General features: G+C 37.3%; 1 protein-coding gene across 9 annotated transcripts in view; it reads right to left on the reverse strand.

The window, feature by feature from the left end:
- LOC126747351 (collagen alpha-1(XVIII) chain) overlaps positions 1-24535 on the reverse strand; it is an 83911-nt gene that overhangs the window by 48798 nt on the left and 10578 nt on the right. For 7 of the 9 annotated variants that reach the window (XM_050455920.1, XM_050455918.1, XM_050455919.1 and 4 more), the window contains exons 2-4: positions 21142-21257; positions 11948-12215; positions 9677-9960 (exon numbers count right to left, since the gene is read on the reverse strand). In XM_050455920.1, the coding sequence (XP_050311877.1) occupies positions 9677-9960; positions 11948-12200 (537 nt within the window). In that variant the 5' untranslated portion in view covers positions 12201-12215; positions 21142-21257. Of the gene's footprint in view, positions 1-1187; positions 1449-2967; positions 3094-9676; positions 9961-11947; positions 12216-21141; positions 21258-24535 lie in introns of those variants that run through there. The other 2 variants (XM_050455921.1, XM_050455922.1) reach the window with 2 other exon arrangements.

Here is a 24535-nt window from a genome sequence, read left to right on the forward strand (position 1 = left end):
AATGGGATATTTAATATATTATCCAAGGTGTAACCTTAGTAATAATGGGGTTTCTTGTTTATAAGTTGAAATTAAAAAAGTTCCCCCGTAACGGTTCCCCGGTCGGCACTAACCTAGAAAAACTCGCCCTCGCCCAAAGAAAATCGCAACTTCTTAGTTTAATTAAAGGGAACATTCGCATCCTCGAAACTCGTTGTTTGTCCCGAGTTTTAATTAACTGGTTTTTAAAGCGTTTATTTGTTTCGGCTATATAAAGTTTTCCAACTGCCGTATGAAACGAAATTTCCAAGAGAGATCCTACTCGACTGCACCTTTTCGATACTTCCGCGTTACACTAGTACTGAGGCAATGGGGTGACTTTAAACTGTTTTCCAGTTTTTTTTTAATTTAACTAAGTAAGCTATAGTTGCCGAAGCTGGACAGTAGCGTGCGCTCAAGTGTCCCCTATAAGAAACTTCAAAAGTTTTAAAAATATTTTCGATTAGTTTTTGAGCCACGGTCAGGTTTGTGTAGACAGTCTGCAACATAGTCGTAAAAAAAATAAATTAATTAGTATGGTGACTTTAAAAAGTTTTCCAGTTAATTTCAATGAAACTAGCTGAGCTAAAGTTTCCAAACCTGGACAGTGGCGTGCGCTCAAAATGTCCCCTACAAGAAACTACAAAAATTTTCAAGATATTTTTGAAAAATGTTTGAGCTATAGCCAGATTTACGAAAATAGTCCATATTATTATCATAAAAAAATTAAATTAATCAGCACGGTGCCCAGTCGTTCGAATAATTGTAATTAAATTTACTGAACGGTCCCGTATTTCGCCACAATGTGATACTTTAATCAAACACCGAAAACATTAGTATCCCCCGGCAAAATTTCAATCAAGAATGACATCCGACTACGTATTTCGCACCGAAAATGCAAATTACTGCTACATGAACATTTCCATTTACCGAAATGTAATATTCCGTTTCTAAATTCGGTTTGCGTTTCGCGTAATAACCGTATCAACTTGTATATGCTAATCGCGCCTCTTTATGCAGTTTTTTAGTTTTAAAAAGTACAGTTAAAAAATAATTCGTTATTGTTGGCTGTCTGGAGCACGGGCAGGCGCAGTCGAGTAGGATCACCGAGGAGTTTTTTGTTGGACAAAAAATTCCTATAAATTGAATTTAGAATTTGAGGTGCTCACCTGTAGTCTGGCAGGCATGGGTTCGGTAAAGACGGGACTGAACCATCCGGCTACAGAACCGACGGTGAGGGCACCGGCCAGGATGAGAACCGTGAAGCACAGAGCGACCAGGAGCCGACTCTGGCTCGACAGCACCATCGCCATCTCGCTCTGGATTAAGCCCACTACAGTTTGCACCACCTCATCCCACTTTGTCTAATAAACCGTAACAGAATCACACGTAGAGCCCGGCTTAACATCTCCCACTCGCGCCCTCGATACCTGTAAATATTTAATCTCCGAAAATATATATTTTCCAGATTTTGTAAACCCGGATTATATACACCTACGGGTAAATATTTGGATAAGTTGCCAGACGGTCGGCGAGCGGCGGATTCGTTAAAAAAAAAGTGATTTCTCTCTTTTTTTAACTTGTAGCTTATTTGTTTGATAAAGGGGGCGAAGAAAAACTACTTTCGAGACCGATAAAGACGCGACCCGAGAAACTGACTGAAATGACTTTCAGGGAAAAACTTTTAAGGGCCGATTAAGTTTTGACTCTCTGGAAAAATGCCACGGTTTCATTATTATGTTTGTTTCTTTGTCGTTCCGGCCAGATTAAAGTTTTCTTGTAAAGGGCTTTAAGAACTTCAAGGGGTCTTTTGTATATATTTGGATGTTTCCAGGTCTTTTTAATTAAACAAATAATAAAAGGAGAGGAGGCTTCTGTGTTAAGGCCATAGACTTAACTTTAAAATACGGAATTGTTAGACCTTAGATTTTTGCCAGAGGAGTAGTTGAAGATTAAAAATTAAATTTACAAACATTGTTGGCAAAGAGCCTGGGAATGAGTTTCTGTTAGGCAGTTGACTTTTGAAATCCCTGGAAAAATATGAAAATTATTTCAAATGCCTGAAAATATTTGCCAGAAAAAATAAAAATACTTTGGATTTCTTGAAATGATCAAAGATGAGCCCCAGTTGATGAGTGTAACACAATGAAACCTCTACACGTCTGGGTAGAGATTGTGGAGAAGAGGAAGAAACCCTCACTAGAGAGAATAAGAACCACACCACTGGGTAAAATACTGAACTTCCTAGAAGCAACAGAACGAACATGTGGCAGTTAATCTGTGGGGTCCAATAGGATTGCAACAGAGGAGATCGCAGTGCAGGGAACTAACTGGTACCACCTAGCGGGAAAGTTTTACTAGTCCCACACTCTCGGGGGTTCAAGAACTAAGAAACTAAACAAAAAATTTCTTTGCCAATTCATAAAAAAAAGTGCACATACACCACGAAAAATGATTTCACCAACTTGGAAAACAATTAAAAACCACTTGGCCAAAAAAACCAGGAAATAGCCGGAAAATACAGAAAATTCTTTTAATAGTGTTCCTGGGATAATAAACAACATTTTTACATTAAAAAAGCGCGAAATTTATCGAACTTCCAGGACGAAAAAAACAAAAAATAATTACGCGACAAAAGCGTCAATTGTACGGCGCGAATTGCGATGAAAAATCGGCTTTTTTTTCCGAGCAATAATTTTCTCCGTGCAGTTGTTGTTGCTGGTGGTTGTTGTCGCCGTTCCGATCGGCCTATTTTTCCCACCCCTTCCCCTCGTGAAATTAAAAATTACCACCGACGCGATGGCTTTTATGGTGATTATTTTTTCCAGGCGATTTTCCGTGGAAATTACCACAAAAAAAAATATTGTCGGGCTGCAGCGCCACTATCGGTAATTAAATTGCGTCAAAAGCGCTCCCCTTCCTCCCCCCCTCGATATCAACAATTTTTACCCAGAATTTTTTTTTTAATTATTGAGTTTTCCACAGCGGAAAAATCGCAGCACAAAACTTTAAACGCGCGAAATTATTCGAAAACGCGACGAAGTCTGGAGGGTGAGAACGACGCTCGGCGTCGACCACGCAACTACTATTTCCAAAAAGCGTCGCGAGCGTCGAGCGCCGTCGGCGTTTTCGGACATGATACAGTGCGCAACCTAATTTCTTTTTTTTTTTTTTGTTAAAAATTATTACTGATGAATGTCTGGCTATCCAAAGAGGGAGGTTTCTTAAGTGAGCAGAGAGAAGGAACTTTTGGGTTCATATGAAGTCAGTAGATCGTTCTTTCAGCTAACTAAAGTAATTTTTCCAGGCATTTGAATCCATCCTCAGGCTTAACTATTTACGATAGCCATAGGCTACGTAATTAAAAATACAAGAACCTCACTGCGGCAGAAATCGAGCATATTTTGCAAAACCCAAAGTTACATTAAAATAACACAACTTTCTGCATATATTTAACAGCCGTGAATATACTAGCATGTCGGCATTTGAGAATCATCTCAATAGAGCGAGCTACGGGCACACCTCGCGCCATCTTGGGGCACATAAGGAAAAAAGAGAATAGATGGATTTGTCGCCGCTAGAAGGCCAGTTGAAATCTCAATATTGGCGCGACATTTAAATCGAAATCAACAGTTTCTTAATAAATAAGGTGCAAATAAGTGTTTCTAGTTGTCTCGAGTCATAGTGTGTTATCATGTAGAGAGAAAGGTTCATTTTAGGAAGCTTTGGGTTCATGTGGAGCCAGTAGGTCGTCCTTCTAGGCAACAAAAGTATTTTTTCAGATGTTTTAAACTCAATAGTAAACTTTGAAAAATGAAAGAAATACTTCAAGCGTTTAACGTTTCGGTTCTAAGCGATCCATTTTCAGGCTTAATTACTTACGATGTCCATAAGCGACAATAACACACAATAAATACACACTTATTATGAAAATCCTGAACTTAAATGTTTAGCAATTGTGACAGCTCTTAAGGAAAAGAACATTAATATTACGGTGTTCTTTAGAATATTATGAGAAGCAATTGAAAATAGCTTAAAAAGGTATTTGCCTAAAAAAAGGCATTTCTTTACCAACAACTCCATACCAAAACGTTTCTTGTAACTCAAAGACTTCCTAAATTAGAGCCAATTTAGAAACTCATATAGCAACATCAAGATTTTTATGCACCTTTGTGGATATTTTTGGGTATAACTTAGGAACCACTGAGAATATTTTCATGATTTTTTCAGGGTAATATTAAGGAGGTTCTGAGAATAGATTTGGCGTTAAAAACGTCGTTCTAGGCTAGAAATTTCAGAAGTTACAGCACTTTTGGTTTGGGCATAATTTTTTGCTAATTTTCATAGTGTTTCATTAGTTTCTTGAAAATATTTTGAGAAGTAATTGGAAATGGGTTAAAAGAATTTTTGCTTAAGAAATAGCGTTTCTTTCATATCAAAATCTTTCTTGTATCTCAAAAACTTACTGATTTAGAGGCAATTTACTCCATCAAGGTCCAAGAGCCTAAAAATTTCAGTATTTGCTACTCATATTGCTACATCAAAATTTTTATGCATCATTTCATAGTAATTAAAAATACAACCTCACTGCGGCAGAAATCGAGCATATTTTGCAAAACACGGACCTAACTGGAAATCCAGTGAAGCCTGTGATAAAAGTTATATTAAAATAATACAACCTTCTGCATATTTTTAACAGCCGTGAATATCCAATAGAGTGACCGATAGGCACACCTCGCGCCATCTCAGAGCAAATGCGGATAGTAGAGAGTAGATGGATTTCTCGCCGCTAGGAGGCCAATTGAAGTCTTAATACTGGCGCGACATTTAAATCGAAATCTACAGTTTCTTAATAAATACGGTGCAAATAAGTGTTTCTAGTTATCTCGAGTCATTGGGTCTTAGCATGTAGAACGGAGAGTTAATTTTGGGTAGCTTTGGGTTCATGTGGAGTTAGGAGGTCGTCCGTCCAGGCAACTGAAGTAATTTTTTCAGGCATTTGACCCTCAATAACCGGCCTTTTATTTACTCGTGTAATTTTTTCTTCTCTATCAAACTTGAAATGTATTTTTAAGTAGAGTAAATAAAAAAGATTTATTATTTAAAACATAATACTCTAAAAGAACATGAAAATCGGACTCGAATGCCTTTAAAAATGAAAGAAATACTTCAACCGTTTAACGTTTCGGTTCAAAGCGATCCATCCTCAGGCTTAATTACTTACAATGTCCATAAGCGACGTAATTCAAAATACAAGAACCTCACTGCGGCAGAAATCGAGCATATTTTGCAAAACCCGGATCCAACTGGAAATCCAGTGAAGCCAGATTAGGGAAGTTCGTTTTAGGTGGCGCAAATGTTACGAAATGGCTTTCGGAATCGCTTCCATGTCAGTCGGGCGAACAAACTTTGGGTTAGTTTGATGCAAGTTTAACATCGATGCGATTTGATCCTCCCTTTCGGGTCGTATGGGGGGTTAATAGAGAAAAAAAAAGCATTTCCTTCCTTCCCCAACTTTAGTACTTTTAAATATTTGATGTTATTGTTGGTAATAAAAGGAAAAATTTACATTTTCACCCTCTTCCCACCCGGGAAAATTTATTACCAGTTTTATGTATTTTGGAAATTGCGCGAACGTGGGACCATCGATCGACCCCCACCCACCCTGCAAAGGGATTGAACAGGCGAGAAATGAATCTTAAAAAACTCTTTAAAAACCGGATCCTTTATCTGGATAAAGGAGGTTCCAGTTCCATATAACCGTCATAAATAACTCGGTCGAGGGCCCTCGCGGACTCAATATAAAGTTTCGGCCTCGCTGAAGAATCTGGAAAAATATTTTTATACCGGATAACACTGGATACGTATTGGAAATTCGATACGGTCGACGGAACGTAAATAGTGTGCGTGTATCCATGAAGGAGAAGGTTTAAATTAATAAAATAAAAGAAAAAGAAGCAACAATTTTTCCAGGCATTTCTCAGAAGCTCAACTGCCTGGAAGAAAACATTATTTGCACAGGTGCCACCTCCACATGTGATTTAGTGATTTTTTAATACATATTTCAGCTAATTTAAATTCTGGTTTAATAAAATACGTACGTGCAGAACCAGAAAGTTTCTTTTGCCCCATTTCCAGTCAGATTTTAGAAAAGCGTAGCTTTTAATTTGCTCTTTACAAGCGTCGCAGCTCCGAAACAATAGCAGCGTTCACGCTAATGTAAAATATCAAAAAAAGAAAGGGGTCCCGTTATAAAGTCTTTTTTCTCCCTTTTACTCCTCGTTTTCCAGATATATATTGCGACTGCAAAACAAATTTTAAATGAGGCAAGGGGGTTTTTTGTCCAGTGGAAGAACTCCTAATCAGTCTGAAGTTATTAAGTGCATCCATAGTTAGAATTCTCCTCGTAAAATCAATTTCTAGATGCATAGTTTGAGACTCTCGTCCCTTATCGGTCTGAATAACGTTGGATATGAGTTAGGGCTTTAAAGTACTTTCTGGATTAATAATAATAATAATAATAAATTTTGTTGATTTTTCCGGATTGTTATCTAATTAGCATAACTGGCACAATAAAACAAAAACCCTCCCCTTCTGAAAATTAAAACAATACTCCCGCCTCACTGACGTTATTCTAAACAAATATGATGTTTGTGCGAGAGAACGTTTTAAATTTCCGAAATTTTATAATTAATATTTATTTAATTATAACGGGGCCATAAATAATGAAAACGGCCCCGGATATGCTACAATTCGCTTTATTTATTTATTTATTTATTTGTTTATTTTTTATTAAAGAAAAATTTGTTATTAATGGGGGGCCTGAGTCCGGTGAGTGCGCAGGCCGATGACGATAAATCACAAATTTCCTTAATAAAATCGTTCTTAAGCGTTATTTGTCTGTGACACCCGGTAATAACGAATGTCCCTTCTTAAACGACAGGATTCTTATCCAGAAACGAAATCCGATAAAGGGACGATCCCGAAAATTCAACTTTTGGCATAAAAACGAACGGGACGAGCTCAAACTTTGACAAAAGGTCGGGAGAGTGGAGATTTTTCCGGCTATTGCAGCTTCCCCCCGGGGGCGTCCCTTTGATAGTTTTATTCGGGATTGTTTGTTTGGACTTTTTTTTAGGTAAATATTAGCCTAACGGGGTACGATAAAGCTCCCACCCTCTCTTGAGGGCAGGGTAAAAACACAAAAAAGCACTTCAATGTCTAATAAAAGGAGAAACTTGTAACGGCAAATGTAATTTGTCAAAAACAATTGGATTTGGGCGATGATTGATTGGGCCCGGCCGGTAGGAAAATTAATAAATGCTCGGACTGACGTTTTTCTATTTTAACCCCGCGTGGATATTGATGGCCGCAAATAAAATTAAAGGAGCATGACTTTCGACCTTTTTATTACCATTCATTTGAAAAGAAACATTCATTTGTGAAATTAATGACGTGGCAGTTGCGCACTCGTTTCTTGACGTATGGGTTGCCTAAGTATTTTAGAATATTACGTAAAATATCCCCGAAGATTCACATCTATCTTTAAAGATAATTTAATATCCAGGCGGCTCATCCCTCCGGTCGTTTCTATCAGAAAGCCAACGAGCTAAAATAGTATAATATAGCTCCGCTTCAATTTCCAAACGTCAAGCTGTGCGATACTCCATTTCTATTTTACGAGCGAAATTCTCATAACTCGGTGCCGCTTTTTCGTTTTGGATTCGCGCTAGAAGTGACACGCCGCCACAGTTTAAGACTTTTTACTCTCGCCCCTCCTCCCGCCGGCCCCTCCGGGGTGAAAAATTCCACCCCGACTTGTTTTATGGTTAACCTGCCAGTGCCGTTAAAATAAAAAACCCGGTTACACCATTTTTCAGTTAAATTTATTTATTTCCCGGTTTCCCGAAACGGTTCGCCGATTTGCTTTGTTAAAGCCACCCCCAATTTATTTTCGGCTCCCAGTTTGAATTTCGATCGCCCGTAAAATCGTCTTTAAGTTGAAAGGTTTATAAGGGTCTTAAGGGCGGCACATGCAACAGACCGCGATCCTGAAAAAATAAACGGAATTTCCATGTAAAAGCACCTGGTAACACATTAAAACAGTTGAATTAAGGGGCTGATTGTAGATATGCAACCCATTTGGCAAGAGAACGAGTGCGCATTGGTTTGCGCAACGCCACACCTCCGCCGCAACTCTTGTCTCCATCTACCTGAGAATGCGGCGTTGTCGCTTTTATTTATTTGTGACAAACAGATAAAATTTAAGACAAACAGATAAAATCTAAAAATTGTATCCTGGTATTACTAGCAGTGACAATCTTTAAGTAATATCTAACTAAATACTTAATTAAATTTAATTTTACACAGCACTGGGTTTCTCAAAACAATTACCAATGACTTATCTAGTTCTGAGAACTTAAATTTCAAAATTGTAACAAATTCGTCGGCAAAGAAATCCAGGTTAAAGTCATTACAATGCAAATTAACAGCATTTACCAAAGGGGAGTTCTGAAAATAATTCGTTGTATAGTATAGAATACAAAAGCCCAACCCAAGTTTCTAAGTTTACTTGCAGGTACATTAAAATAATTTTAAAAAGTATATTTGGAGAGTTTTACAAGTTGTTTATAATATTAAATAATGCTAAAATGTCAGTACGGCTTTCTTCAAGTTCTGGAATGTTAAAATGAGATTGGGCTAATGTATAGTTGTGCTCCACAATTTGGAAACGAGGTTAATATAAAACTAATATATAATAATAATACTAATAATAAAAATATAAAAACCATAACATATGTTTGTTTGTTGTTTGTTGCGCTCATACGATTAGAAATCTAGAAAAAAAATAGGGAATGCATTAACGTTACATTAAAACATAACGTTCTGTAATAACGTGCGACGAAATACAAAATAAAACAACCTGATAAGGTTAAATAAAAGACACACACCAGCAGTATACATTTATTTCGATGGTAGAAGTTATCGATGGAAATACTCACCTGCCAACTCGGTGCTAAAGAAGTTTCTTCAATCACCACTAGTTTTTTTGCTTGGTGGATTGCATTATTTTATGACAGCCCTATATTATATAAACCACGCCTTCTCAACTTCTTCCCCCCGCCACAGAGGGCGTGGTTGCTGCGCAAACCGGTGCGTACCGGTTTTCTTGCAACGTAGGTTGCATACTCTCACTGTTTGATCCGTTAATTTTGAGTGATATTTCACTGCAGAGTGACGCAAGAATATAAAAATATCGCTATAATTTGCTTATTTCTACTCGAAGTGGATGCAAGACAAAAGTATTCCAATTTAAAATTTAAATAATGGCTTTGTAAATTTTAATGAAGCCGTCTGTCTGCTCTCGGGGCGAGATGCAAATTTCCTAAATAAAATTTGATTAAAATCGCGTGCCTCTCCGAAATGCATCGACGAGGTCGTGGCGAGTTAAAACACTTTTAACTCTTCTGCCCGCAATTTCCCGGACAATCAAGATGATTTTTTTCTATCGAAATCAAACGAATTTATTACGTCCTTTATGCACCTGTCACCCGCATCGCCGATTTAATTATAAAAACAATTCATTTCGCTACAACACTTGGGCAATACGCTCGGATACAAATAATAAATCAATTGAAACAAAACAAAAATCACTTACCTCGAAGGCCCCCCCGATCCGGGGTCCGGCCTGGGCCAGATACAGCGTCGACGCCGAGTCAAAGGTGACCGGGAACCGGACGCTGTCCACCGTAGCTGTCTTCGAACAGTTGAAGAACAAAGTGACGTCATCGTTGCTGATCCTCAAGGCGAACTTGGTCCATTTGTTGGAGAACTTTGGCACCGTGAAGTTGGCCACTATGCGCGAGGTCACTTCTGTAGCTGAGTCGGTGTGGTAGAGCGCTATGGTGGTCGTGGGGCCAGTTTCTGGCATTATTTTGATGCCTAGAACATGTGAGGATCGATGACCCTTTTATGGGAGCAATTAGGCGAGGAAGGATTAAGCTCGCCATTAAGCAAATCTATTAATTTTTTAAACCTACATGACTCAATTTAATCATTGCACCGAATTAAATGGCAATTTATTTAAAATAGCCCATTTGGAATTAAATCTGTCAATCAGCTCGTCGATTCGATGCAGGTTTATGCGCTGTAAACTGGATTGATAATAAAATTATTAGCGCATACGGTTAAATACATATAATGACTTTTCCGTGTTAAATTTAATTATGAAATATTATACGGGACGATTAGGATAGAGAATTTTCAAACAGATTTTAAATTTGGCTTTTCGCGTTCGTAAATGGGAAATTGCTCGGAACAAATTCGATGAGAAAATAAATGACAATTTTTCTCTAATACAAGACATGCTTTATAAAAAGCTGAGTAAAGAAAATATTTCGATAGACGTTTAAAAGCAAAAATCAAAGTAATCGGAGTACTAGAACTAAAGTTATGACCCAAGTTACCCAAGAGTGACAATTTTTCTGTATCATACAAGACATGGTTTACAAAAAGGTGAGTAAAAAAGGTTCTGGTGCATGGATTTTTTTGATTCTTACATTAGATGCTTAAAAATATACCGATAAACTTTGAAAAGTGAAAATTAAAGTAATCTGAGTACTAGAACCAAAGTTATGACCCAAGCTACCCAAGAGTGACAATTTTTCTCTAACATACAAGAAGTGCTTTACAAAAAGCTGAATAATGAAGGTTCTAGTACTTGGATTTTCTTGATTTTTATATTAGAAGCTTAAAAATATTTCGATAAACCTTCAGAAGCAAAAATCAAAGTAATCTGAGCACTAGAACCAAAGTTATAACCCAAGTTACCCAGGAGTGATAATTAGTCTCTAACATACAAGACATGCTTTACAAAAAGCTGAATAAAGAAGGTTCTAGTACTTGGATTTTCTTGATTTTTATACTAAAAGGTTAAGAACATTACAGGGAAACTTCAAATAAAAATCGAAATAATCTGTGAATGACTTTTCCGTATTAAATTTAATTATAAAATATTCTTCGGGACGATTAGGAGAGCGCATTTTCAAACAGATTTTAAATTTGGCATTTCGCGTTCGTAATAGGGTTGTCATCGACGAGAAAAAACTATGGGAAATTGCTCGGAACAAATTCACTCGCCCCCCCCCCCTCCCCCACCGACACACATCTCGTGAGAGTCGTCTCCTTTTTCAGAGCTCGGGTGGGGTGCAAAAGGGAAAATCAATTTGTCTACAGAGAGATTTTTTGCCAAAGAGCTGATGATAAAAATAAAACAAAAGATTAAAAGGTCAGCACGGTTGTATTTAACAGATTAAGCGCCAGTAAAAAACAATAAAAATTAGTGTGCATTTTTATTTAATACTAATTGAAGTATTCTAGGCAATATCTAGGACTTCCTTCGCAGTTCAAACACAAGAACATAATAAGCACTCTTATCAGAATCTAAACTATAAGAAATGACTATAAGAGCATAGCAACCAGATGAAACCTTGTCTTAGTAATATGGTCTTGAAATTTAAGCCCATCGTTAAGACTCAACATATTTTCACCCTTCAATTGGTTCGAGATCAGTAGTGTTCACAGTTCTTTTACGATCTGTCAAATTTCATTCGTGTCATAAAATGGTGATGTCGTCGACAAACATTGTCAGCTTACCTTTTATCAGCAAGTCATTAAATATATAACAGGAAGAGTAGCGCTTCCAAGACTAGAGAGGAAACATGCACTTCCTATGAGGAACAATTGTCAGAGTTGACCTTCTGAACAGGTCCTGACAAATAGGCTCTGAACCATTTTAAGGATGAACCTCGGAAGCCTTACCTCTCTAGTTTGTGTGTGACAGCAGTATTATGTGATCCACACAATCAAATGCTTTGGATACAGACACATCATTCGCAATAAGACTGGTGTAGATCTAAGAGGTACTTACCCAATTGTACGACGGTTTCCATGGCATTGACGATGGCAAAAATAAAACCGCCGTTCTTCGTGACCGGTTTGGCACTAACCAAAATGGAGAATTCCTCGTCGATGGAGTGTGGCAGGATTTGTTTGAGGGCGACCTTGACGTCTGCCCCAGATCGGAACCCGAAAGCGGGAAAGCCATCGTCGCTTTCGTCGACGTATTGGGTTCTGGAGTCGCGAAACGGGATCGTCACCGCGTCCAGGAGGGTTGTAGTCATAAGAAAATGCTGCCGCTGAAAAAGAAAGAAAACTGCATCGAACTGGATCTGACGTACCAGAAAAATCAGTGGATTTGGAAATCGACCCGTGGACAAAGTGGCTTTAATTCGACTGAAAGAACACGAAACTCTTAGGGTTTTTAATTGAGTTTTTCGCGATATACTCCGACCAAAAGGAAAACTAATTACAACGAAAAATCGGGAGAAAAAACCTCGCCAAAGAGCTCGCGATGCTGTACCAAAATGAAAGTTCTTTTTCTCCCTTCCTCCCAAAACCACATAATTGGCAAGCATTCATGCGAAAACGCGAATTTCCAGTTCATCCCGCAAAATATTAATAAACAAGCGGGGGAAGTTTGTTAATTTTCCCGACTGAAATTTACTGTGTTTTAGAAGTTTGAATGGCCCCGAACTTCTCATATTCGAGTCCATTGTGACCCGCCCTCCTCCCCCGACGACGTTCATTCGACGCTCGTAGAGGACTTTACGGCCTAAATTATTATAAATTTCGCATATATACCAAATCAGAGCGATGCTTGTGCACTGTTCATTAGCGATTCCGATACATATATTTAACCAGATCCAGCCGAATTCGATTTAATTATTCACCAAAGCCCTTTATTGGTGATTTAGCCGGAATCCTAATATACTGCACTTTATGTACCTTAATTTATTAACAGATTAGCTTCCAGCGGAATATGTTGTATTAGAGGAATTAATTATAACACTCTTCCTCCAACCTACTTACTTATATCAAAAAATGAATTATCCTTAAAGTAACGTATGCCACGACCAAAAAAAACCCCCAAAAACGAGATGATGGCCCTTTTTATATACTATTATTTTACCGATGAAAACCCACACACAGTTGTGTATCCCCAGGGACACACCGAAGAGTAATTGAACAATTCAATTCGTTTTATGGCCGGGGCACGCATGTTTCCCCAAGGCACCCTCGTCGCGAAGGGTAAAATTGGGTAAGACACAAGTTTTTTTTACATACCCCCAAAATCAACATCGGTTTGACCGGAATCCGGATGATTGATAGCTCGCAGCGTTGGTACATGCACCAGAAGATTAATTGCGCATTTTGCAACTTGCTGACTATAGATTACGTTGTGAATTATTAACGGTAATTCTCAAGATGGCACGTAGTAGTGTGTGGCTTTTGTATCAGATTAATTAATTAAATGTGCTCGTTAGTTATACAGGGTGTGTTTGGCATAAGTACCTTTTTTGTTATAACTGCCCTTGGTGAAGGTCTCCGTTTAAAATTAACTGCAATACTCTCGATAGTTTTCGAGGAAATGAGGAAAAACTCCTAAGGAGTTTTCCCAATTTTCTGGAAAACTTAAAAATTATTTTTTTGTTGGACATTGGCAACTTCTGTTTAAATTATTTTTTTTCCCAGCAATAGTTTTCCAGAAAAAAAATTAAAACCAAAATTATGAACATTTTCCCATGGGTACCCCTTTGGATTTTATGAGGAAGACTTTCTTGGGAAAACTGAGTATAACTTTTTTCTGGTACATTTTTCAAAAATCTTTTATGAGACTTTCTTAAAGCTTTTTGAGTGAATAATCAAATTCTAAAAAAAAAATAAAATTTTCGAAAAAAATTTTTTTTTAAATTTTTCACCTAAAAATTTTCTAATTTTTCAAAAATCCTCCATAACTTCTTTATTTTGAGGTTTACGACTAAATATTATTCTTTATCATTTATTTTATTTTGATAAGGACTCTAATGCTAAAAGAAAATTTTCCATGTTCCCAACAGTTTTCCAGAAAATTGAGAAAAACTATCAAAAGGTTTTATTCAATTTTCTGGAAAACTGTCGAACTTAAAGAAAAAAATTCTATTGCATCTGATGCGCATTGATATTTCAAACAACTTTTGTTTAAACAATTTTTTTTTCCCAGCAATAGTTTTCCAGAAAAAAACGTAAAACCAAAATTATGAACATTTTCCCATGGGTACCCCTTTGGATTTTTTGAGGAAGACTTTCTTGGGAAAACTGAGTATAACTTTTTTCTGGTACATTTTTCAAAAATGTTTTATAGGACTTTTTTAAACCTTTTTTAGTGATTAATCAAATTCTGAAAAAAAAAATAAAATTTCCCAAAAAAATTTTTTTTGTCAATTTTTCACCTAAAGATTCTCCAATTTTTCAAAAATCCTCCATAACTTCTTTATTTTGAGGTTTACGACTAAATGTTATTATTTATCATTTGTTCTATTTTTGATAAGGATTCTAATGCTATAAGAAAATTTTCCATGTTCCCAACAGTTTTTGAGAAAATCAGGAAAAACTATAAAAAGGTTTTTCCGAATTTTCTGGGAAAATCATCAACTTAAAGAAAAAATTTCTATTTCACCTGATGCAAATTGACATTTCAAACAACTTTTGTTTAAATAATTTTCTTTTCCAAGCAATAGTTTTCCAGAAAAAAAATAAAAACCAAAATTATCAACATTTTCTTATAGGTACCCCTTTGGATTTTTTGAGGACTTTTTTGGGAAAATTGAGTATAACTTTTTTCTGGTAAATTTTTCAAAAATGTTTTATAAGACTTTTTTGAACGAACCTTTTTGAGCAATTAATCAATTTATAAAAAAAAAATTTATTTATAAAAAACAATTTTTCACCTAAAAATTTTTCAAAAATCCTCCATAACTTCTTTATTTTGAGATTTACGAGTAAATGTTATTCCATATGATTTATTCCATTTTTGAATAGGATTCCAATGCTAAAAGAATATTTTCCATATTCCTAGTAGTTTTAGAGAAAATTAGGAAAACTGTTTAGAGGCTTTTCTCAAAATGGCTCAATTTGCCTCCTTGACTGGGAATTCAATTTTATCCCTGGAATTTTTGTTCAAAGAACTAGGCTGGAAACTCTGGCATTTTTATGGAAATTTTCTCCTAGGAATCGAGTGAGTCTGCACGCTCACCTTAACGACCACCTCTCAACAATAAAACTCTCAAACCACTTGGAAGTTCCAGCAATAAGGGCTTAAGAACCGTATATACTTTTTGAACAAGATTCGTCTACAGAACTGAAAAGACAATCGGTACTTCGTATCAAATATACTTAAGCATTGGCCCTGCCACTAACCGGATCTAGCTACTCTTTTACTTTCAGTCCTAAAAATAAAACTGGTGACGGCATGTATAGACCATAAAACTTAACCGTCAAAGAGGACAAAATCTATATTAATTTGTAAATTTGACTTTAAAATATTATCTAAAGTTTAGTATGTAAGTAACTTTATTACTAAATTGCCTGAAAGTCATGAAAACTCACTTCATATTTACCATTATTGATCAGACACCCCGTATATATTGCGAAATCATCCGAAATTCCGGTTTTAAATGACTTTCCACTATCTCGCAGGTAAATCTGACCAAATTAACTATTAGCTTAGGGCTAATTCGATTATTTAGGGTTAATGTGGGGAAGCCTTTGCGGTTATGATATTTAATGACCCTCATACAGAGGATAAAATCAAAACTGGTTGCTCATGAATAGGAAAGTATTCCCAATTCGATGCATATTCTTACTCCGGCTCCCTTACTAAATCGATTATTTGTTCAGCATACGCATTTAATTAAAATGCGAAAAAAAAATCCATAAATATGGAGGTGACACCCGGGGCGAAATAATTATGCATAATTGGCCGAGCTAATTTTAGATAAATCGCTCGTAAATAAACCAAATGCCGGCACTGGAACTGCACAGGCCCGGGGCATAAATAAACGATCCGCGTGCATTTTTATACGCTCGTTTTAATGCTACGTACAATTACCAGAGGGCAGCTCCGACCACAATTTCCAGAAGGGGGCAAATTATTAAATATTTAGCGGATACGCTCTTGCATTCAGATTAAAGTTTCATATGATTCGGTGCTGAGGGGGATGACATCGAATGCCGAAATTCTATTTAATATATCAAGTGATAAATTGCAAGCAAGAAAACCGGCTTCCTGGAAGAAGGATTCTTCTATGGGTGTAGCCCAAATTTTTTTATATCAGACACACCAAGCTGGGGGCTACTTAGTATTCACCGAAGCGCACCAAGAAACAAAAAAATAAATTTCAATATGAGGCCGAAAGCCATTGTCGGCGACATGGGAGGTTTTAATTAAAATTTTCGCGAAATTTTCGTGGGCGGAATCCCCTCGCCCGTTAACGTATCCGGCATAAAAATATTTTTTTATGGCACTTTATTGGTATGCTAATGCAGTCATAATTAGAATCCTTTAAGTGTTCGAGACTATAAAATTTTATGTATAATCGCTGGTCGGACAAGCCGCTTATGGAGAGGGTTTATTTGTTAAGAATTTGGGCCACCGCAAGGGTATTTCCACACCTTCCACCCACCCTGCAGTATCGCAACTTTGCAATTTTCAACTGACGCTGTTGCAAAACGCTGACTTGACTACGTTACACAAAGAATGCATAAAATGTAGCCCTTATTTCGTCCCTAGCTGACTGGAAAACGAATAAGGGCGCATTCCGAGGGAATCAGGTTAAGACCGACATATATAACACGCTCAATTTATCATTGGTATACAAGCTGGAGAAGGACACCCTCGTGTAAACAAAGATTTTATCTAAAAAGGTAGCATCTGCTTTTCCTAGCGATCCGGACAAGCTTCTATTTACGGCCTGCCGCGGAAACTTCGGGAGTTTCCACGCGTAAAAAGACTCCCGACGTATTGTTTTAAAGTTGCCCGGGAAATTTTTGCAATCTTACCAAAGGATTTGAGGCTCCCCGGAGATTTCTCCGGGGAATTGTTGAATTTATATTTGCATTTGCGTGCACGAGGGCTTATTTCGCTATTAGATTTCTCTTATATTTTTTTTTTAATTAATTTCAAAACTGAGAAAACAGTAACTTGACCCCCTACCCGGAAACTTCACTCTAAAATATTAATTACCAAAGAAAACTCAAAGTTCACCTGCACTCGCTCCCCTTCTAATTTCAAACTAACTGCCGGCGAACGTCGAAAAATAAACGGGAAAATATTAAGTAAAGATTTACCCGAGTTTTCTCGAATTCAAAACGTAATTTCCTCGCTTCTATTGACACGAAACAGACTAATAGAGGGCGGATCAAAGCGGCAGTCGCATCAGTGAAACAAACTTTTCATATTTTGAATAATTAAATCTAGTAATTCGTAGGGGGTACATAGTGTAATTATTGACTGTTTACAAACGCCTTTTGTAGCCAATTAGTGCCTAAATACGCCCACATGTAAAGCGATCCTGCACTCGTTTTCTGATATTTTTTAAGAGCTTATTGTTTTCTTCATTATTACAACATCCACGGGAAAACTATTTTAGTTTTAGTCCGAATTAAACTGATAATAACCGGGCAGATGCGCGGATTCTTTAAATAGTACGCCCAGGAAGTCCAAGAAGCCATAAATATATTCTAAATTTAATAATTTTATTTTCGGAGGCATATAGAGAACGATTTTGCTAAAGGCGTGATTCTTGTATCTTGATTCATTCTTGTTTTAGCAATCCTAGGAACGCATCTTTAGAATTTGCGAAACGTCAACGGTCAAACATGGAAAACAAACGACGGAAGTTCAGTTACTCAATGAACGCGCACTGGTTTCATTTAAAATTTAAGAAAGATTGTGGTATATCAGATTTCGGGCTTCATCAATGAACACACTGGTTGGTTCCAATGAAACTAGTTGAGCTAAAGTTTTCAAGCTTAGACAGTGGTGTACGCTTAACTGTCCCCTACACGAGACTTTACAAAAAAAAATCCGAAAACACCGGGTTATACCGGGATTCGACCAGAAATGAGGGAATGAGAGTTCTTGAAAATTCGAAAAAAGTCACTTTTTGACTTCGTTTTTGAGCCCAAAAATGGGCTCTAAAAATGCGAGATCTCAGCTAATATGAGACCTACGATCTTATGGAGGGCCTCATTGGATTCAGAAGGACGAAACTAAGACAAAACCGTTGGAATTTTTCAGATAGTGCCTATAGAAGCCGAGATATAGACCTCCAAAGTTTGAGATTTTTCATTTTGCAGGTATACCCCCCCGTATCGATTTTTTTCACCAAAAATTGAATTTTTTTGAATTCGAACTAACTATACCATCGACTTGTTCCCATCACCTACATTACGAAAACACCGGGTTATAACAGGATTCGATCAGAAATAAGGGAATGAGAGCACTTTGAAAATTCAGAAAAAGTCACTTTTTGACTTCGTTTTTGAGCCCAAAAATGGGCTCTAAAAATGCGAGATCTCAGCTAATATGAGACCTACGACCTTGTGGATGGTCTCGTTGGATTCAGAAGGACGAAACTAAGACAAAACCGTTGGAATTTTTCAGATAGTGCCTACAGAAGCCGAGATATCGACCTCCAAAGTTTGGGATTTTTCATTTTGCAGGTATACCCCCCGTATCGAATTTTTTCACCAAAAATTATTTTTTTCGAATTTAAACTAACTATACCATCGACTTGTTCCCATCACCTACATTACGAAAACATCGGGTTATAACAGGATTCGATCAGAAATAAGGGAATGAGAGCACTTTGAAAATTCGGAAAAAGTCACTTTTTGACTTCGTTTTTGAGCCCAAAATGGGCTCTAAAAATGCGAGATCTTAGCTAATATAAGACCTACGACCTTGTGGATGGTCTCGTTGGATTCAGAAGGACGAAACTAAGACAAAACCGTTGGAACTTTTCAGATAGTGCCTATAGAAGCCGAGATATCGACCTCCAAAGTTTGAGATTTTTCATTTTGCAGGTATACCCCCCGTATCGAATTTTTTCACCAAAAATTATTTTTTTCGAATTTAAACTAACTATACCATCGACTTGTTCCCATCACCTACATTACTAAAACACCGGGTTATAACAGGATTCGATCAGAAATAAGGGAATGAGAGCACTTTGAAAATTCGGAAAAAGTCACTTTTTGACTTCGTTTTTGAGCCCAAAAATAGGCTCTAAAAATGCGAGATCTCAGCTAATATGAGACCTACGACCTTGTGGATGGTCTCGTTAGATTCAGAAGGATGAAACTAAGACAAAACCGTTGGAACTTTTCAGATAGTGCCCATAGAAGCCGAGATATAGACCTCCAAAGTTTGAGATTTTTCATTTTGCAGGTATACCCCCCCGTATCGATTTTTTTCACCAAAAATTATTTATTTCGAATTCGAACTAACTATACCATCGACTTGTTCCCATCACCTACATTACGAAAACACCGGGTTATAACAGGATTCGATCAGAAATAAGGGAATGAGAGCACTTTGAAAATTCAGAAAAAGTCACTTTTTGACTTCGTTTTTGAGCCCAAAAATGGGCTCTAAAAATGCGAGATCTCAGCTAATATGAGACCTACGACCTTGTGGATGGTCTCGTTGGATTCAGAAGGACGAAACTAAGACAAAACCGTTGGAATTTTTCAGATAATGCCTACAGAAGCCGAGATATCGACCTCCAAAGTTTGGGATTTTTCATTTTGCAGGTATACCCCCCCGTATCGAATTTTTTCACCAAAAATTATTTTTTTCGAATTTAAACTAACTATACCATCGACTTGTTCCCATCACCTACATTACGAAAACACCGGGTTATAACAGGATTCGATCAGAAATAAGGGAATGAGAGCACTTTGAAAATTCGGAAAAAGTCACTTTTTGACTTCGTTTTTGAGCCCAAAAATGGGCTCTAAAAATGCGAGATCTCAGCTAATATGAGACCTACGATCTTATGGAGGGCCTCATTGGATTCAGAAGGACGAAACTAAGACAAAACCGTTGGAATTTTTCAGATAGTGCCCATAGAAGCCGAGATATCGACCTCCAAAGTTTGGGATTTTTCATTTTGCAGGTATACCCCCCCGTATCGATTTTTTAAACCAAAAATTGAATTTTTTCGAATTCGAACTAACTATACCATCGACTTGTTCCCATCACCTACATTACGAAAACACCGGGTTATAACAGGATTCGATCAGAAATAAGGGAATGAGAGCACTTTGAAAATTCAGAAAAAGTCACTTTTTGACTTCGTTTTTGAGCCCAAAAATGGGCTCTAAAAATGCGAGATCTCAGCTAATATGAGACCTACGACCTTGTGGATGGTCTCGTTGGATTCAGAAGGACGAAACTAAGACAAAACCGTTGGAATTTTTCAGATAGTGCCTATAGAAGCCGAGATATCGAACTCCAAAGTTTGGAATTTTTAATTTTGCAGGTATACCCCCCCCGTATCGATTTTTTTCACCAAAAATTGAATTTTTTCGAAATTGAACTATACTGCCAGCGGCTTCAACCTACATTACAAAAACTCACGGTTATAAAGAGTTTCGAGTAGAACTAAGGTAATGAGAGCAATTTATTGATACTTCCAAAGTTCTTACATCAACCCAATCTAACGGCATTTATTGCACATAATTACACCATTTTTCGTGTTTAATGACTTTAATCGTAGGACGCACCCCGACGGACAGGAAATGCACTTAAAACGTTAAGCGTGCCATAAAGCCGATTTATCCCCGTTAACTCCCAAATAAAAAAAGAACCAAAAACCGAATTGGGTAAATTAAATCCGTTTAAGGAGAGGAGGATCCACTAATCCCGGGGTTGATTTCTTAATTGACCGAAGTCCCGTAAGGGCTTTATTTGTATTTGCTTATTCTTAATTTAATCTCGGTCGTGCTCCCTCTCGCCCGGTAATTAATCGGCCGTCGCTAAAAGCTTTCGGTCATGAAAAGGGTTAATTTATTCCCTTTTCGCCTCATTGCAAGTTGGGGTTAGGAAGATTTACCAGATCGAGTATCAAAAGCAAACACGAAAAAAAAACAGCACTATTTATTTCTCTTTATTTTAGTCGTTATGAGAGGTTACAAAATCTACTCAAACCCATAAATTAATCAAATTAAAAAACTTACCTTCGGCACTCTCAGCTTGTAGAAAGGACGGCGGTAAGTCAAACGGTAAGTCTTCTGCAACGGACGGAGCGACACGTAGTAGCAACACCACGGTTGCTATCAAAAACAGTCTTAATCTGAAACAAATAAAAAACCCGTTGAAGCACTACCACAAAAGGCTCAGGCCCTATCAGTTCCGCGTCTTTACACTGCTTACGATGCGCTTGTTTTATGCTCGGAAAACTTCCCGATGTGTATCGAGAAATACGGCTCGAGGATCCAGATTTTGTCTTTCTATATATAAACATCCGCGCTTTCGATGATTAGTTCAATTCATGTCACTGGAGTGAGGGTGATTGATTTTAGTTTAACTGAAAGCTCATTATATTCCCGGTTGGGGAGCAAAAAGAAATTCAGTTTAAAGGGTGGCCGTGCTCGGAAAAATCCCCGGACTTAAGCCGCTTAAGTCCGGTCTAAGCCCTGTGTTATTGGCGACAGTAGTTTTTCCGGATCTAGGCAGGGGGCGGGAGGAAATGGAAAAACCGAGCAAAAAAGTCAGATTTAACGAGGTTTAGTTCGGAGAGTTCCGAAAAGTATTATGCCGTACTAATTCGCGTGAAAGCTCGAGCTTTCGGCTTTATTTTCCAGTAAAAATGGAGTGCCGAGGCTTAAAAATGGAGCATAATAATGCTCGGATTTCAGTTCGACATCTCTTATAGGATTAGTTCGGCAGGGCCGCACCTATCAAATTCCTCTTCGATAACTTAACTGTTTGGCACAAGTGAGAAGTGCCTTTACTTGTTAGCTTTCTAATAAAGATCTCTGGGATAGAGTTTCCAAACATGGACAGTAGAGTATGCTCAAGTTTTCCCTATAAGAAACTTGAAGATTTTTGGATTATTAGAAATATTTTTGATTAGTTTTTGAGGTACGACGAGGTTTATCCAGACAGTCTATTTTGCAGTCCTTCAAATAATCAAATAATTTTTTTTTTCGAGTCTTTCCAATAAAACTAGCTGTCCAACAATACATCATATATTATTATTGGTAAATATATATTTATTTAAGGATTTTTTAGTATATTTTTTGCGTATCGCTAAATTGCAGTAGTTGTGCCATTTTTATCGCAAATAAGTGGCAATTCTGAACTTTATTTTCTCTTCTATAATTCCTCAAAAAAAAGCCCGGAATTGCCATAATTAATCTACATACTAAAAATAGAGAATCAATTTACCGCCACATGTCAGTACACACTACTTAACGAATTTAGGACTCCCACTAATTATTCCGGCAATAAAGTTAACATTAAAAATTAAGAAACTATAAGAACGTTTTAAAGAAACGAGGGAGTGTCGCAAGGATCGGATTACTCACCGGCTAATGCGATGTAAATTGAAATTAAAATTACTATAATAAACCCGGCGACTCGAGAACGGACTTATTACAACAGCAAAACGTCGTAAATAATAATAATAAATAATAATGTTCAGGCCTTCATTAGCGAGTCTTGAAAATCTACCACGAGTCGTAACAATAAATGTTTTATTATGAGGAACGTCTGTCTCTTTGAGAATTGACCCAAAAGAGAGAGGACTTCTAATTTTACTGTCACGTATTTTTAGATTTTTATGGTCGAAGAGATACTGGAAATAGTTTTGGGGGCCACCGTGCCAGTTGCATTCTCGTGCGACCAGGTGACTCTCTATCCAAGAAGATTAAAATTATTAGTTTGCTCAAAGGCATTATTACAACCAGAAAAGCACAAATGCGTCCCTTTAAGAGCTTTATTTCGTCATTTATTACAGCTTTACTTGAATTGTGTTAGTTTTCTCAGTTGTCTTGTTTAATTTGTCCATTATTTTGCTTCAAATTTGCTTTGTTCATGTTTTACTCTAAAGTCAAGCGGATTGGTTTGCCCTCAGTTGGCCTCTTAATCAGTCCCAAAGTTGTCTTTCCAGATTACCCGGGCAAGATAACTACTGTCTTGAGAGAACGGTCAGCATATATAATTAAAATGCTAATTACGGGGGCCCCCATTTGTAACTTTCTGCCCGTCTCTGGTATGTCACTGACACGGGTTTTATTTATACAAGGCCTATCAGATAACTGTCATGTCAAAATGTTAATTAAATCTTTCGGATCGGTCCAGGGGCGTACGTCAAGTAGAGGCTTACTTAATTGAAAATTGGGGCATGAAAAATAAATGGGAAACTCATCTTTATATACGCGACCTGTCACCCTGGCCATTAGCGTCCACGCAAAACAGTATTTAAAGGAAAATTGAGGAGAACAATCGGTCGGGGTGGTTATGTGTGACGATAATTTCCCATTTGCGTGTCCGAATACAGTGGGGGGGAGAAATCGAAAACGGGCAAAAAATAATACACATTCCCAGCACAAGAATTACGCCGATGCTTATCTTGAATATGAATTGATATTAAAAAAGAAAAAGATTCGCTGCCTTCTTTATGGTTATTGAAATTCATTTAATCAACATCCGTATATGGTTAAGAAGTACGCGAATGACATACCGAACGACCGTCGTCGAAGAGTTGCATCAGGTGGCCCCCAATACGAACGGTAAAAAAGTGTTGAGGTCGTGACGACATGTGAAAGGGTTTTTTTTTTCTTAAGGAGTAGCCAGTTGGACGACCCGATTTTGTCCTATTGGGTTTATTAATATTCCAGAGAAAACTAAAGAGGGTTGCACTATTCCAGGGACGTCATCATCATCATACGTAATAATAAAATGGTTGTAGATTAAATAGACTTTTAGAGGGTATGTGATGTGTTTCAAGTGCCTGGAATAATTTTTCAAATAATTTATTCATTCGATATTTCAATCAATTAGGGCCAAGTGGTTTCGACACGTCGTAATAATAAAAAAACCCATCGGAAAAAAAATGAATGGCCGCTCATTATTACGCTGAGACTTTCACCGAATTATGTTAATTCTTTATGGTCTATTCAAGAAAATCTATTCGATATTTTCTTGTAAAAGTTGACCCCGGTACGCCGTCATCCTCGTTTTTTTTTTAAACTCCAGGGCGGCTGTTTTATTAAAATTACCACCACCAGACGGCGGCTTTGAAGCCCCTTATCTCTTTTCCAGCGGTGATTTATGTCTTAATGAAATATTACACTTTCGGGCCGCCTTTTTACCGCGAGATTAGAAAAGAAATGAAAATTATAAGGTCAAGCTTACGTGACTTTAATGCGGCCAGATGTTACGGGAACATTACGTAAATTTCGGGCTCGTGCATTAAATAACCTCCCTCCCCCCCCCCCCAAAAAAAAAGACGTTAATAAGGCGTTTCGACGGTTTGACATCTTCAGTACACGCCAATTAAACATAAATGCCACTGCTGAGAATAAGTTATTACTTAATTGCCAGGTGGCTCGGGTAATTGCAGTT

The sequence above is a fragment of the Anthonomus grandis genome, chromosome 19, assembly GCF_022605725.1.
Source record: "Anthonomus grandis grandis chromosome 19, icAntGran1.3, whole genome shotgun sequence".
Classification (NCBI taxonomy): Eukaryota; Metazoa; Arthropoda; class Insecta; order Coleoptera; family Curculionidae; genus Anthonomus; species Anthonomus grandis.